The sequence below is a fragment of the Ochotona curzoniae genome, unplaced genomic scaffold, assembly GCF_017591425.1.
Source record: "Ochotona curzoniae isolate NIBS_2020 unplaced genomic scaffold, NIBS_Ocur_1.0 contig_1014, whole genome shotgun sequence".
In the NCBI taxonomy this organism is placed as follows: Eukaryota; Metazoa; Chordata; class Mammalia; order Lagomorpha; family Ochotonidae; genus Ochotona; species Ochotona curzoniae.
Genome location: NW_024464920.1, coordinates 41,282,910 through 41,300,000, shown reverse-complemented (window position 1 = coordinate 41,300,000; position 17,091 = coordinate 41,282,910). Strand labels below are relative to the sequence as shown.

At 49.4% G+C, this 17,091-nt stretch overlaps 1 protein-coding gene across 2 annotated transcripts in view; it reads right to left on the bottom strand.

Annotated features, from left to right (window-relative positions):
• Positions 1 to 16,795, bottom strand: part of CUNH12orf75 (chromosome unknown C12orf75 homolog) — a 42,202-nt gene extending 25,407 nt beyond the window's left edge. Inside the window, exons 1-2 of one of the 2 annotated variants that reach the window (XM_040984854.1) lie at positions 16,650 to 16,795; positions 1,424 to 1,448 (exon numbers count right to left, since the gene is read on the bottom strand). In XM_040984854.1, coding sequence (XP_040840788.1) covers positions 1,424 to 1,448; positions 16,650 to 16,701 — 77 coding nt within the window. In that variant the 5' untranslated portion in view covers positions 16,702 to 16,795. The remainder of the gene's footprint in view (positions 1 to 1,423; positions 1,449 to 16,649) is intronic. The other variant, XM_040984864.1, reaches the window with a different exon arrangement.
• Positions 16,796 to 17,091: the final 296 nt, after the last annotated feature.

Sequence of the window (17,091 nt, the reverse complement as noted above, 5' to 3'; positions counted from 1 at the left end):
GGCCAGCACGGAACTCTGAGAGCCACCCACATGGCCCCACTGGGGGGGTCCCCGGCTGCACTCACAGCCCTTGGCTCTGCCCCGTCCTGGTCACAGCATGCCCCTCCACACCACTTGAATCCAGTCAGCTTTAATATAAAATATAAATGGGGCAGTTGCTATGGCACAGTGGTATAAGCTGCCACTTGGAGCGCCCTTATCTTACACGGGAGTGCCAGGAACACAGTCCTAGCTCTGCTTCCAATCAGCTTCCTGTTGACGCATACCCTAGGAAGCAGCAGGTAGCAGCTAAGTATTTGGGTTGCACGCCCCAACTAGAACACCCAAATCGCTGGGCCCTCTCAGCACTGAAGCTGATGTCTAACAAGCTTGCCAAATCTTACGGTGTGTGTGGCCAGGAGTCCTGTCAGCCGGCCCTTCCTGGACCCCACTCTCACAGGTAACCATAGACACCCTTGAACTCTGAGCCACTTGCCACATTTTCCCCCCATCCAGACCAGATCAGAGAGAGGAGGAGGCAAAGAAGGGGCCTGCCAGAAGCGCTGTAGGATCCCGGGCCCCAGAAACCTCGCTCGGGTGGGAAGACACACCCTTCGCTCGCTGTCCTGAGGTCTGAAGCCAAGCTCAGGGTTGTCCACATTGAGCAGTGTCCACTCCCTGTCACTCTAACAAAATACCTGAACCAGGCCTGATTATAAAAAAAAAAAAAGTATCTGGCTTGTGGTCCTGCAGGCTGCATAGCACAAGAACAGGGCCCAGCACCTGCTGAGTGAGGCCTTTGCTGCTACATAGTCACAGAGGGCAGAGGGCACCCCACAGTGCTGCCAGCCAGGGTCTCCCTCCCGTGACCTCATGCACTCCTAGCTATCCTCCCAAAGGCCTCACCCTCAAAGAGCATTCACAAAGGAACCTAGGGATCAAGTTCCCAGCACTGATTGTCTGAGAAACGCATTCAAAGCACCTAGGACAGACAGCCCTCCATATGCCCTCGTGTAGCTGGTTACTTTCTAGCTGTTCATCAGGCGCGGGGAGAGGCTTGCCTCCAGCCTGGCTTCACTGGCTGACCTCAGACTTGAGCTGGCTGCCCAAGGGGCCCTGTGCGTCTGTTCCCCATCCTCCTTTGCCTTCAGCTGGAAGAAATCCCCCACCGAAGTCAGGATGGAAACACAATGACTATGTTCCCTCCCTTGAGACTCCAAGTTAAAGTGCCAGGGTGGACTGACAGGCTGACCCACAAGGTCACAGGAACGACCTTCTCCACGGAGCCCTGCAGTTAAAACCCAAGGAGTGAACCTGACACACGCGCAAGCGCAGAGAGGATTATCACATTTATTCACATCTACAGTTCTCTAAAGGTCAAACCTTGAAAAACAGCATCTTCCTCAGAAAGAGAAATTATAAAATCATAGTACTAAACACTTACACGTCTTTAGCTGCTCCAGCAGGCCCTAGGGAAAGAAACAGAACAATATTAATATAACAATGCTACAAAAGAAGTTTTATTCTTTTTTATTATTATGGTTATTGGAAAAGCAGAACTACAGAGAGGAGAGAGAGATCTTCCATCTGCTGGTTCATTCCCCAAATGGCCACAACAGCTAGAGCTGGGTCAGCCCAAGTGAGGAGCCAGGAGCCAAGAGCTTCCTCCGTGTCTCCCACATGGGTGCAGGGTCTCAAGGCTTTGGGCCACTCTCTGCTACTATCCCAGGCCACAAGCAGGGAGCTGGATGGGAAGTGGAGCAGCCAGGACATGGGGACACAAATCGGCAATCATTTGGCATGCTGGGTCTTGATGGCTGAGGATTAGCCAACTGAGTCATCGTGCCAGCCTCTGCTACCGGAAAAAAAAAATAAAAGCCAAATTCTCAAGTTGAGGACATAGGCTTTAGGGGGGTGAAAAAAAAGATTATTTGAAAGACAGAATAATGGAAAGCCAGAGACCCAAATCTCCACTCTCTGAATGGCCACAACAGCCAGGCTGAATCCAGAAGCCCAGATCAGGGTTCGCAGCATGAGTAGTAGAGGACTAAGGCCCTGGGCCATCCTCTGCTGCGTTGCCAGGCACATGAGCAGGGAGTAGGACTCAAACCAGTGCTCAAATGGGAGACTGGCACGGCAGGGAGCTTAACCTAGTGTGCCACAATGCTGGCCCTGAGGATATTTTTATAAAATCATTTCAAAGAAGAAATTAAGAAGGGGGCAAAAAACCCCTACAAAATTCAAACCTTAAGATTCAAGTCTTAGGCATTGATCCCACCCATTTTTTTTTCAAGACTGTTTTAAAGCTGTTCCCACTGGTGTTACTGAACCTCTGTGCTCCCACGCCCAAAGCCAGTACAGCTTCTTGAACCCTAAGTCCATCACTCCTCACAGATGCACTGCCTACAACAAGGTCTCATTGCTGCACTTCACCCGATCCCTCTTCAGAAGGCAAAGGACTCGGTCCGGTTCTGGTGGCACATCTGAGTGACCTTCAGCTTCTTGAAGCCTCACTTCCCTCTTGAGTCAAAAGATGACAAATACAGTCACTTTCGCAAAGGTTACCGGGAAGATTTTAGTAGCTGGTTTGCACAAACACTTTCAGCACAAAGAGCCATAAAACCAGCATGTTAACTGGTAATTATCAGCAGTCATCATTAACTTCTTAGCTCCCTATCTTAAATGGAAATCAAATTAGCCTGTGCCTAAGACACAGTGATGTGAAAATAAAGGAAGATATGCCACAAAAAAAATAAATAAATAAACACTCAGGAAAAGTTACCACCGAAACTGCAAGAACTAGACTGTGCATGGGGCTGCCGTCAAGGAGCAGTGAGCTAAGCTACCTCTTCCAAGGCCAGCAACCCATAGTGGAGTGCTTGTCCCAGTCCTAGCTACTCCACTTCCAACCTAGCTTCCTGCTATTGCAGCAGATGCTGCCCCAAGGATGTAGAACCCTGATACTGACATGGGAGACCAGGACTGAACTCCTGGCTCCTGGCTGGCCCAGACTTGGCTATTGAAGCCATTTAGGAAGTGAACCAGCAGATGAAGATTGATAGGGATCTACTTATTGATCTATCCCCTTTATCCCAACTTTCCAATATCAAAACAATCTTTAAAAAAAAAAAAAGAAATGGATCCCTGTGATATTTAGGATCTATATTACTACAAATTAAAACATAGTCATAAAGAGCATCTGAAACAACTTTTCCAAGGCATTAAACGAACCCAAACTCTGTAATAAACTGAATTCCATTCTTCTGAGAAGAGTAACATTTCCACACCACCATGCACGGTTTCATACACCTAAAAACTGCTGTGGAATCCAAGAGCATTAAACCAAGAAATCCTAACATTAAAACCAGAAAAGCTGGGGCCAGTGTCGTGGCATAGTTAGCCAAGACTCAGCCTGTAGCACCAGCATCCCACATGGGCACCGGTTCGTGTCCTGGCTGTTCCACTTCCTACCCAGTTCCCTGCTTACGGCCTGGGAAAGCAGTGAAAGATGGCGCAAGTCCTTGAACTCCCAGGCCCATGTGGGACACCCAGCAGAAGCTGCTGGCTCCTGGTTTCGGATCAGCCTAGCTCTGGCCATTGTAGCCATTTGGGAAGTGAACCAGAGGATGGGAAATCTGTCCCCCTTCTCTCTCTGTAAAATCTGCCTTTCAGATAAAAACAAATGATTATTATAAAAAAATACAGTAAAAGGAAAGAAAAACAGAACCTGCCAACAGCAGAGTAGTTGCATAAGACTAAACAAGCCAGCGATTAGTGCCACCATAAACTCACGAAAACAAACATGTCATTTGAGTCAGAACAAGCATGAGAAGCCAAGAGAACATCTAAACAGAAGGTATTTTTCTTTTGATTTTCACAAACAGAGACACTGTTTCGGGGTTTGCCGCCATCAGGGGAGAGAGGGCTGGAGGTGGGAAAAGCTTGGCTGCTGTAAGGGGAAGGAGACTCCAACCTAGACAAGGAGGTCTCCCATCTAAGCACCTGCAGCCTCCTGCGGGGGCGTGGCCGCCTCTCAGGGCCTGCAGCTGGTGGCAGGTGCTGTCTGCCAGCCACTAGCTCACTCCACACTGCACTGCAGCATCTGATAAGGGAGGACACTCTGGGCCAATAAGGGCAGCTGGGCAGGAAAGCCAAGGACCAAATGAGAAACGAGCTGATAAACAGCCGTGTGCTGTGCAGTGAGCAGTCTCCAGCCCCTTCACCTTGATTGCACTAAGCCAGCCACTCCCTCCATCATCACCGCCTCTCCCAGCTGCGCTCAATCGCCCCAAGGAACATCCCAGCAGACCACACACATGTCCCCCTCCCCCACTGTCGCTGCCCAAGGGTCACCTTCACAAAGCCAGTGATAAGGAACCATAATGGTTCAAGAAAAGCTTAGAAACAAGGTCTGGACACCATGAATCTCATCCACTCACAACTTCCCAGAGGAGGGGAAAAAAAACATTTGTGGGGCTTTTGTTGTGGCACAGCAGTTCCCACATGAGTGCTGGTTAGAGTCCCGGTTGCGCTGTTTCTTATCCAGTTCTCTGTTAACACACCTGGGGAGGCAACAAGCAATGGACAGCCTAGGGTGCTTGGCTCCAGCCCACCATGGGGGAGCTGCAGATGGAGTCCCAGGCTCTTGGCTCTAGCTTGACCAGCCCCAGCTGGGGTGGCCTTTTGGAGCGCGAACCAATGAAAGGAAGCTCTAGCTCCCCTTCTGCCTTGCAAATGAAGAAATCAATTTTAAAAATAAAAAAGCATGATTGTTGGAAACCCTGGGCAAGGCTATCAGAGTATCCAGGCATAGAAAGTGCAAAGTATAAACTTCTTTGTCCTGCAAATGTAGGAAATCATAAAATGATCAGAGATAAATGAAAAATACTACTTTCACTGCAATCCTTCAACTTATTTAATCTAAATAATTTAGACAAAAAAAAAAAACACAACACTTTGACCAGATCTCTTCAAAGAAAGGCAAAAATCCTATTTGCTTTCGATTCTATTTGTGGCTTGCGTGATTTAGTGTTTCTTTCAGGAATACTTACAGCGGCAGACCTAGTTTTTTCTAGGCCCTGGGGATAGCTCACTGCTCGCTGTTGATACCACCACTGCATTTCTGCCCAGCTGGCTCTTTCCCAACTAAACACAACCTTGGTGGATCAAGAAGAGGCCTTAAGAGAAACAGAGATGGGTGGAGAGTACACATGTTCCCTGTAAGGGAAACACAAACCATGGGAAAACATACAGATAATATTTCCAATTATTGCGGATGCAAAGATGCATGGATACGGTAATCATCATCTTAAACAAATGCCTAGAAAACCAAGAGAGGGAAGGATTGTGGGTGCAAGTATCGCCCACGGTCCCAGTAGCACATAGTGAGGTTATATGGAAAAAGTGTCTCCTCGAGGCAGATGGAGGAGAAGTTACGCGACACCAGGGTGGCTGTTCACAATCTCACCCCATTTCAGCCCACTCTGATTTCCTTTTCATTGACTCCGAAAATGCCGACGACTTTACCCCTGAGTCACACGGAAAGGCGTAGCAAATTCAACTTGAACCTCCTTCAAACTGGACCCGATGCCATGAGATCCCACAAAGATCTCTGATCGCTGTATCTGCTTCCTGACACGCTGCACCCTGAGGCCCTTGGAACGCAATGCGAGGTGAGGGCCGCCGAGCCTCAGGGGGTGACACTGGTTGGGTCCCCAGTTAATGTCGGGCTGACCAAGCCTGGCACTTTTCATATCTGCCCAATCAGGGCTGATGATTTGATCAACCACGCTTGCCGATGAATCTCCACCATCACCTCTAATAACATGACACAGCACAGTGAGCTGGTGAACTCCTGAGTGTGCTAGAAGTGCAATGCACCCTGCCTGGGTCACCTGGACCACTGCAGGACCTTGCCCTGAGGGCCAGGCTGTCCCTTTGCAACTGTTATGACAGCAAATGTGTGAAACGTCTTCTTGAACCTGACCATCATTCTAGCCGATTACTAATCAGGCAGACAAGGCTGACAAACACATGGGTAACCTGGGTGCCTGACACTTGTAACCAGTGCTGGAAATGGTGTGGGGGGCAGTCTTGTTGGCCCATGCATTTAAACCTGAGGTGTTTGCCCCTAAATTCTAGGTAGTTAACATCCAGAAGACAGCAAACTGCAGAATGTCTCAGGTCCTCTTTCTGTTTTACACACACACACAGACACACACAAAGCATTGTCCCAATCATTCCTGGACCTCTAAGAGGCCCTGAACTATTTCAACAAATGACACTCCAGATACACCACCTCTAGGAGTATTTTCTTATGTTCTGATTTTCGTCCCCTTCCTAATTCATAGCAGAAGAGGCCCTTTTGTATGAGTCTGCTCTAGCTGCTGTAACAGTTACCACTAACTGGATGGCTTAAAATAATGGGACTAACACACCAGTTCACAGGTGGCCAGGAAGTCAGCAACTCAGGCAGCAACAAGGCCTTGCTCCCTCTAGAGGCCCTGGAGAGGACTGCAGTCCTTATGAGACTTCTGCCACTGCCAAGCACGCCACCTCCTCCAATCTGGGTCTCTGTCTTCTCTTTGAAGAGGAAACATTGCAGTGTTTAGGATGTGCCAAAAAATCTGGTGGGAGCCTCTGACCTCAAAATCCATTAACCTCGCCATGCGTGCAATGACTCCTCTGTCCCAACCGGGTCACATTCACATTCCAGGGAGCAGGGAATAGACATAGCTTTTCTGGGCCCAATACTCGGTCCGCTCTTTATTCTTACCCATGTTCTCCATTTTTTCACAAAAATAAATTCTCTTTTAAGGGGCTGCCATGGTGGCCTACTGAGTCAAGCCACCACCTGCAATGCCAGCATCTTATACAGGCACATGTTGAAGTCCCAGCTGGTCCTCTTCCAATCCAGCTCCCTGCTAACAGGCCTGGGAAAAGCAGAAAAAGATGGTCCCAATGCTTGGGCCCTTGTGTCCTAGTGGCAGACCCAAATGACATTCAAGGCGTGGCTCATCCGTGCCCACTGCAGCTACCTCAGGAGTGAATCAGCAGCAGACCACTCTCTCTGTAATTCTGACTTTCCACAATGAACCTTTTAAAAAAAATTCTCTTTTAAGAAGAAATATAAGACAACATTTGGAAGGAAATCAAATGTACATACCATACATCCCACAAACATAAAACGTTTACTCCTCATGATGCAGTCGCAAAACCCTGCATCAGATGAGGGACTTGAAGTAGGCAGGCACGTGGGTACTCCCAAATGTTCAGGACGAAATGGCATTCAAAAGTGTAGAGGGCCAGAGTTGTGCCAAAGTTCATGAAGCTGCTACTGGTGGACACCTGTCTCCCCATCAGTATCCCAGCTTGAGTCCTAACTGCTCCTCTTCCAATCCAGCTTCCTGCAGATGACAGTGTAAGTGCCTGAGCTCCTGCCACCAGTGTGGCAGACCCAGCTGGCGTTCCAGGCAATGCCTGAGAACCTGGGCTCCCTTTGCAGCCCTGGCTCCTGTCTCCAGCTTCCTGCTAAGGCAGCACCTACGAGAGGCAGCAGTGAGTCTGCACTGAGTTCAGGCTCCTGGCTCCAGCCTTGGCCCAGCCCCAGCTGTGCAGGGCATTTGGGAATGAGCCAGTGAATAGAAGCTCTTTCTTGTCTGTCTGCCTCACTCTCAATTTTAATAGGAAAAAAAAATTTTTAGGGTCTACCACTGTATCACAGCAGATTAAACCACCTGCCACACTGGCATCCCATAACTGCCCCAGTTCATGTCCCAGCTGCTCTGATTCCCACCCAGCTAATGCACCATGGTGGGCAGCAGATGTACCTGGTGTCCCTGCACTCTTGTGTGGGAGGCCTGAATGAAGTTGCAGGTTCCTAGCTTTGTGGCCATTTGTGATGTAAACTCACAGGGGGCGGGGGAGGGGGTCTCTCTCCCTCTTTCTCTCTTTCAAATAAATAAGTACATTTTTTAAAAAATGTTTAAGAATCAGTTTATTGTGGTGTAGAAAATTTGCAGGTGGGCGTTGCGGAGCACAGTAAGCTGCCGCTGGGTGCCACTCCTGGAGTGCCAATTCAAGCCCAGAAACCGCAGCTCCCAGCAAGCACGTCCCGGGCGGCAGCAGAGGGTGACTCAGGTGCTGCTGACCTTGACACCCACGTGGGAAGCTGTGATGGAGCTGCAGGTTCCTGCCTTCCGCCTGGCCCAGCCCTGCTGCTGCAGGCATTTGGAGAGTCAGTGGATGAGAGGTAACTGTGTGGGCGTGTGTTTCAGTGTCATTCTGCCTTTCAAATAGATGAAAAACAAATCAGCTTTTTAAAAATGTAAAATAATTTGAAATCCACACAGGATATGTTTTCCATAATACAAATTGTCCATGAATTCTTCCAAGAACCACTCCCTGCCATCCCATACGATGTTCCTACAGATGTTCCCTTGAGACGTAAACAGCCTGCTGTACAGGAAGAGTAATTCACACTGCACATAAAATCTTCCCCATGGCTGGGGCTGGCGTTGTGGCACAGCATATAAAACTAAACCTGCAACATCAACATCCACATGGGCATCAGTTTGAGTCCCAGCTGCTCCACTTCCCATCCAGCTCTCTGCCAACACTCCTGGGAAAGCCATGGAATAAGGCCCAAGTAGGTGGGCCACTGCACCCACAGGGGAGATCTGCAAGGAAGGAGTTGCAGGCTCCTGGCTTTGACCTGTCCCAACCCCAGGTATTGTGGCCATTTTGGGAATGAACCAGCTGATGAACAAATCCTCTCTCTCTCTCCTCTCATCTCTTTCTCTGTAATGCTCCCTTTCAAATACATGAATTAAAAAAGCATTTATAAAAATACCAAAGATTTACAAATCATTCTTCTTTTAGGACGGTCATAAATATAAATGGTTGTGGTTTTTATAGCAAATAATAAAAAGAAAGAAACATTTTAAACTTTGCTTTATAAAAGAAAATATCCTCCTGAGAGCCATATAAACATAACCATAGAACAGACAAAATTCTCTTTCATTCTGAAGCTTGCCAGGGCTCCTCTAACACATGAAAGTCACACCCTCAGCATGAAATTCACCCAAAGACACCAAGAGAGCACAGATCCAGAAGTGGGTCTTTTAGCCTAGTAGTTCAGACAGCAGAGTTCCATGTTGGAGGCCCTGGATTAGAGTCCCACCTCCAGTTCCAATTCCAGCTTCCTGCCAATGAAGACCCTGGGAAGCAGGGGTAATAGCTCAAGGAACTGAGTTCCTAACACTCCTGGAGGAGACCTGGAATGCGTTCCCAACTCCCAGCTTATATCCCAGTCCAGACAGGCCACTGCAGGCATCTGGGGGAGTGAGTCAATAAATCAGAACCAACTCACTCATTCACTCATTCATTCTCTGCCTCTTTCTCTCTGACTTGCAAACAAAAACAGACTTTTAAAGAAGAGATTAGTGGGGCCGGCAAGGTGGCCTATCAGGTTTGACCTCCAGCTCCTTCTTATGCTTATGGCAAGGAAAGCAACAAAGAATGGCTCAAGTCCCTGGGCTCCTGCACCCACATGGCAGACCCAGAAAAGAAGTTCCAGGCTCCTGGCTTCAGATCAGCTCAGCTCCCACCACTGCAGATGTTTAGAGAGTAAACTCATGGATGGAGGATCTCTCTCCTCTCTATAATATCCGTTTCAAATAAAAATAAATAAATCTTCAGAAAAAAATCCCTAAGTAATTTCTTGAAATAATGGAGGAAAAACTTAGGTCAGCGTGTTCCAGGATCACTAAAAATTATGTCAATGAGTATGGAAGCTCTGGCCAAAAAAATCTATTTGTAGCTTGTCTTTCATGAGTAGTTACACTTCAACAGAAAATAAAATGAAAGCAGCCACAAAGAAGTATTGATAAGAAAGAATCTTAAACAAGTTAATGAAAAATGCAAATTATGGAAAAACACATATATTTCAAAATGTTTGCATCAAAATCAGTTTTTAAAAATATTTATTTACCTATTTATTTATCTGAAAGGCAGAACAACAGAAAGAGAGAAATAGAGATATTTCTATCCACTGCTTCACTTCCCAAACAGTTGCCACAGCCGGGGCTGGTTCAGGCCAAAGTCAGGAGTCAAGAATTCCAAGCTGGTCTTCCGCATGGGTGGCAGAGGCCCAGGAGCTTGGACCATCACCTGCTGCTTTCCCAGGGGCACTGCAAGGGAGTTGGACTGGGAGTAGAGTAAGTGAGACTCAAACAGGTCCTCTGCTATAGGATACGGACGACCCAGTTGCTGCACCCACAACACCAGCCTTCCAAATCCAGTTTTCAGTTTCATTTTTTCATGAAGCATGCTGAAGTTCTCTCACCTAAGACAGAGGCATTCAACTGGAAGTACACAACATAGGCTATACCCACAGCGGGGCTGTGGACAAGGTTAGGAATTACTCCTGTGGCTACAATGTCAAGGCTGAGAAGCTAAAACTGAGAACTTCCTGACTCAGTTGCTCCAGGGACCTCTGTACCTCTCCTCCTTCATCATCTGCAATGCCAACTTAGTCCTTCCCCAGGCAAGGGAACCACCTGCCCCTATGTCCCTTACCTTCAGCCTGAGTAGCAGTAGCAATGTCTTTCCAGGACCCAGGCTTGCACAGTTCTGGTTCACTCCTACTTCTGCTTTATCCTCCCCTGTGTCCTGAACCTGTGGCCCCACCCTTGGCCAGCCTTGTCCATGATGCTTCTGACCCAGGCAGGGTCCACAGCTAATGCCCAGGCCCCCAGCACTTCACTGATCCAGACAGCAACTTTCAATGATGCTACTTCTATAAGCACACACTTCCAATGGCTCCCACCATCGCTCTACACCAGCAGGACCAGCCTTTCCCTGTGAGTTGTAAGCTACCAGTGACATACAGGTGATAAAAGTATGTCCTGAGTACTATAGCACACCAGGCAGTACCTATACATCAACTCATTCAACCCTGAGCAGGATCAATTACTATTTCTTCATCATAGAGCTGAGGAAACCAAGGCCTAGGAGGAGTGGCAGAGTATGGAAGATCAGGTCTAGATGAATCCCAAAAGCAGGCCTTCCAGCTCCGAGGTTTCCCTTCAATGTGTCCAGGCTACTGCCTCCGTGGCCCTCCCTCCTAATCATTCTTATTTATTTCCCATCATCCTGAAATCCAAGTGAACTGCCAAACCAGGCAAGACTTCCTCCTGCTGGAAACACAACAAGCCCAATTCTGCCTCATGGACTTGACATGGCGCTGAAAACGCCCTGTCCCCATTTCTGCTTATCCAAAACTTACCTGTCCTTCAACGCCCAATCCAGGGCCGCCTCCCTCTGGCAGGCTTCCAGGACTACTTGAAGTTTGACACAAGGAATTCAGAAAGCTTACTAAACAGCTCCTTAACTTTCCATTCCATTTTCCCCAGGATTTTTTTTAAGCATACTCTGGAATTTATTTTCGCCATTGCTATATCAGACACAGTTAGCCACACAATTTAGGATTTAATTTTTTTTTAAAGTGACTGATTTGAAAGGCAGAGTGAGTGATACAGAGAGATAAGAATGGCCATCATAGCCAGGACTTAATCCCAGGGGGAATGGCAAGAAGAATCAAGAAATGAACATGAGACCAGCTCTCCAGTCAAGGTGTGCCCAGCAGAAAGCAAGGGAGAGTCCAATATATTTAAGGAATGGAGGGCATGACAGGGACACCACCATTCTTAGCTGCAAGGAGGGGCAGCAGGGCAAGACATCTGTGATACTAACAAAGTGTTCTACGACTTTCCCCACAAGGTGAACTACAATTAAGCATGGTCACACCGTTTCAGTACTACCCAACCTTAGGATGATGTAAATTTAAGCGCATACCCACAGAGCTAACACCAATACAGAATGCAATTATCCAGCTAATTGAGGACAAGGAGATAACTGATCTAAATAATTGAACCCAAGAGGATTGCATTCATTCATTCCCCCAGGGACACTGGATAAAACACAATAAGTCATTATAAAGCACCTCCTTCTCAGACTACGATATAAATAGCAGAACCATTAGAGAGACATTCTTTAAAAAAAAAAAAAAAACAAAAAGGAAAAAAATGAGATGGATGTATGTACTTATTTGAAAGACAGAAAGAGATCAGAGAGCATCAATAGGTGGTTCACTCCTCAAAAGGCCACAGCAGCAAGGTGTGAGCCAGGCTGACGCTGGCAGCCAGACATTTGGCCTAGCTCTGCAGACATAACACGGGACACCTGTTCTCACACGGCAGCATCTGGGCTTGGATTCTGTCTCCACTCCAGGCTCCAACTTCCTGCTAACACACACCCTGGAAGGCAGCAGATGATGGCTCAAGTGAGTCCCTGTCACCACCAACCAGAGATCCGGATCGCATCCCTGGCTCTCTGCCCCAACCCCAGCTGTCGCAGGCTTGGGGTTGCCAACAGACACAAGATCTTTCTGTCTCTGTCTTTACTCTCTGCCTCTCAATTAAAAAAATAAATAAATAAAATAATGGTCAGACAGTTGCCCATTCTCAAGCAGAAAAACTGCAACTATCCTGAGCTGAAACCGCTTGTGAAATGACTCTGCCACTGCAAACAATGTCTGCAACCTCAGCCCGCACTGAAAGAGGACAGTAGTGATCTGGGGCCATCCCAATGCTCAAGCGACTTTCTGGTTTAGGTTACAAAGTCTTAACAGACACTGCAATAAAAGGAGTGATTGAGCTTTGCGGTCAGCAGCTCAACACCCTGGCTTACTCAGCTCTCCAACAGGAGCGAAGGGGAGGCCTTCCAATAGATGTGACACTTGAACGTGGGTCATTTAACTCTGGACATTTCCCCCATCCTTTAGCGTTTAAGACTCTAGACTGTGGAGGAAGTCTAATCCGAAGCCTAAGTCTAAGTCTAAGCCGAATCCCGACAAAAAGGAAAACACAGAAGCCCTCCTATTTTGTTTTTAGATTGGGAAAATCGAAGTTCCTTATTGAGAGAGTGGTCTGGTATCACAACGCTACAGTGCAGGAGCCAGTAGGGCAGCACCATGAGCATATGTGCTGCTTTGCGATGCCACACATCAGGGTGCCTTGGCTGCTCAGCTTCCAACCCAACGCCCTGCTCATGCACCTGGGAGAGCAGTGGAAGCCAGCCCAGACACTCAGACCCTGCCACCCTTTTGGCAGACCATGATGGAGTTTTAGGTTCCTGGCTTTGGCCTGGCCCAGTCCTGACCACTGCAGCCTTTAGGAAGTGAACCAGCAATGCAAGAGCTCTCTCTCTCTCTTCTCTCTCTCTCTCTCTCTATATATATATGCACACATACATACATATATACACACGTGTGTATAGTTTCCCTCTTACTGCACCTTTCAAATAAATAAAATTTCTTTTTTAAAGAAAAACATGAAAATGGAGAGCCCTCTGTCTTCAGAAGGATTCTAACAATCCCACTCAAGCTGGCAGCTCAACTCCTCCATGAAGCCTTCTCTGATTAAGGTGCAACACCCACGTTTCCTGGGCACTTGTGATTACACACTGCTTCACAATCATTCTCAAATCCTCCCACGGAGACTACCAGCCTCTCCAGAGCAAAAAAAACTGAGTTTCCTTCTGCAGCCACTCATTCACCCCCAGTATCACCCTCAAAAGTTCCAGTAGCGGGCTCTGCACGTGGAGTGGGCCATATGGAGGCCTGCAGTCAGAAATCCAGGAAGAGGCTGGCATTGAGGCATAGTGCGTTAAGCCACTACCTACAATGTCAGCATCCCATACAGGTGCAGGTTCGAGTCCTGGCTGCTCTACTTCTGATCTAACTTCCTGCTGCTAATGGCTCTGGGAAAGAAATTGCGAGAAGGGACAGATCTTGAGTTACCAAGTTACTCATCTTACAGCTGGCCATAAGGAATAGCGATGTCATCCAGAGAGATCTGGGTTTCCCAGAGTTACGTAGCAAAAGAAATAAGCATTGGAATGGAGGTTGCAAGTTTGAGGACATTATAATAATGCCTGAAAGTAGCTGTGCTCTTTCCTCGTGGAAAACCATCTGGGGGAAGGCGCTTCCGCAAGGCTTTAATGTCTGTGGTAATTACAGTTCAGAGTGCTTTTCTGCACAATCTAATTTTTGAGTTTCACACAGGTCCTAACGCAGGGTACATCCAGTGATCCCCATTCTGTGGATGAAGGAACCAAAGCAAGAAGAGCAAAATGCAGTGCCCACAGTCGCACAAAGGGCACAGCACCAAAGCCAAGTGCAAGCTTCTCTCTCAGGGTGGCACAGTCAGCACCTCTCTGCCACTTACCACTCTACCTTTTTATTTCTCTTGGTATATATATATCATACACACACACACACATACATATATGTTGTTTTGTTTTGCCTGGAAAATTGAATATAGCTATTGAATGGTATGACTCCTGCAGCATTTCAGAAATTGTACATTAGTGCTGGGAGCACTGGAATCACACTGATGGTATTTTTTAAACAGTTTCCACATTGCTCGGCCTCAGGACAAGCTTACAAACCTGGTCAACAGCTTACCGAATGCAGAGCTCAAAGTTTGCAGGTGAAAACAAGACTTTAGTCCCGCCACCCTGCGGTTTATTTCTCTTAACCTTCTATCTCCCCAGCTTGATGCATTCCCGTTCTCAAACTAAATTCCTACCGCCAGCTGACAGAAAATAGCAAAACAATAACAACCCAATCCCAAAGCCAGCCAGCTGGACTGCAAGCCAGACCATGTTGGAAGACAACATTGCAAAGACCAGGGCACATCCAGCCACCCAACAACGCCACGACTCCCCACTTGGAATTTTTCTCCAGCCTCTTCCGTAGTCTATACTCCATTTGCTATCTCACACTTCTCTGAACGTCAAGTCATTTTTAGCACAGAGCCAGAGGAGAGAACGGCGTGCTCTACACACACACACACACACACACACGCGCGCACACACACACACGTGGCCCCTCAGGAACTACAGCAGGGGCCGCGTGCCACGCGGTTGCACTCCTGCTAACATAACCTCCCTTTACAGAAATAAGGCAAAGATCAGTCAGAAGAAGCTCATTTTCCCAAGAAATCTGACCCCTGCAAGCACATCGGGGCTCCCTTATTCTGCCTTCCCCTCATTCAGATTTTTACTTGCCAGTGACCCAAATCTCAACGGACAAAAACTTAAATGCACAAATGAGGTCGACTTGTGAGAAAACATGCGACGATTCTGCCAATGTTTGTATTGTTTTCCTGTGGGTCACTATCCTTGACCTTCCACAGATAGGGTGCACACATGGTGGGGCTGTGGCACATGCAGGGCCGTGGCCACAGTGCTCAGTGCACTGACAAAAATTCTCAGGGGAGGGTGTGCCTCTGACACTGTTCCAGGTTTCCATGCGGAGCTGCTGGCCTCAGGGAGATTTATATCCTGTCCCTGCCCACACCCCACTGCGGAAGGCACAACGCTCACACTCCAGGCCCTTCTGTGGAGTGCATCTACAAAGATTCATTCCCCAGCAGGCCTCCACTCTGGCACAAGGGCAGAATTTCACGCAACCTGGTAAAAAGTTGACAGGACAAACTTTCCTGTGAAGCACTTCTTGGGTGTGTCCACAGCATCGGGGGTTTGAGCCCCTTCTTCTAAAACAGAATAGCATATGTGGTCACTGACAGAGGACAAACTTGCCCCCTCCCCAACTCTCCCACCCCCAGCCCGTTAGTATTCAACATCAAAATCAGCTTTCACATGAACACAAGAGGCTGGAGTTCTAAATGGCGCCTTCTGCCCACTTCTAGCAAGTGACAGGCCCAAGGTCACCAGGACCTGGAGGGAGCATCCACGGCTGCCTGGGAACCACCGCGGCACCAGCCTGCTTTGTGCATTTGCTGGTGGGGCCAGCTGATTTCCACCAACAGGAGCTGTTCAGCCAAAGACACTTAAATGGGCCCCTTGATGACACTATCTGAAATGGGGTGGGGGGCGGTGGGAGGAGATAGCAGCTGGGTTAATGGAGGTTGAGTTTGGAGGGGTCACTGTTCCCAAAGCCAAGCTGGTATCGGAGACCTGCCCATCAACAAAAGGCAATGTTAGAGAGGGAAGTTTCGATACGTATTTACATGGGGGGAGCATCTTGCCAGAACCGCTCTCCATCCAGCGCCACACAGATCCATCTCAGCAGACAGACTGCAGCTTCTTAGAGGAAACCCGGAGCAGCCCAGCCCGGGGCGGGTCTGAAGCGTCAACACAGGCACCGATGCGTTCCCGGAGCCCAGGCTGCAGTTCTCAGCCCCGCCACCGCCCCCACCAAAGTCCTGACTTGCTCCACTGCACTTTTCCAGGTGCAGCGGGGGATGCTGCGGGTGCAGGGCTGGGGGATTGAAGTCCGGGAGAGCGAGGTGGGAAGGGAGGGAGTGGTCGGGGCGGAAAGGGGGGGTGAAGGGTAGGGGACATGAGTTGTGGCGTCTGGGATCTTATCCCCTCCAGCTGCAGGGACCCCGCAGACCGACCGTGCTCCCGCCCCCGCGCAAAGAACCTGCCAGGTTTCGGTCTCCGATCTGCCCCTGTCCGGGAAACGCGGTGGCACGGAAAAAGGGGGCACGCGCCCTCCCCGCCCAGGTCCCGCATCTTCCGTCCCGCCGTCTCTCCGCCGGCCAGTCCCGCAGAACCCCCACCCCGCTCCAGGCGCTCACCTCGGCCCGCGCCCGCGCCAGAGCTGGTGGCGGTGGAGTTCCCGCAGCCCATAGCGCCGCGCCGCCAGCCCGGGAAGCCGCGCTCCGGAGCTCACGGCTGCAGGTTCTGGGGGCGGAGACGGAGACGCAGGGCGGCGCGCCGGGAGCCGGAGGCCGGAGACGGGGGAGAGGGGGGCGGTGCGCGCCGGGCCGGGTGGGGGTGGGGAGGGCGCGGGACGGGGTGCGGCGAGCCGAGCGGAAACCTCCCGGCACCCCCCGACCCCGCCCCACTCGGGGACCCCGCGGGACCCACCCGTCACCTCGGCAACCGCGGCGCCGGCCAATCCACAGCCCGCTGCGCGCTGCTCGTCCGGGCATTGGGCGCTGTTCAGAGGGGGCGGGAGTTTAAAGTGGGTTTGGGGGAGAGGGCGAGGCTAAGGGCGTGGCAGGCGGGGGCGGGGAG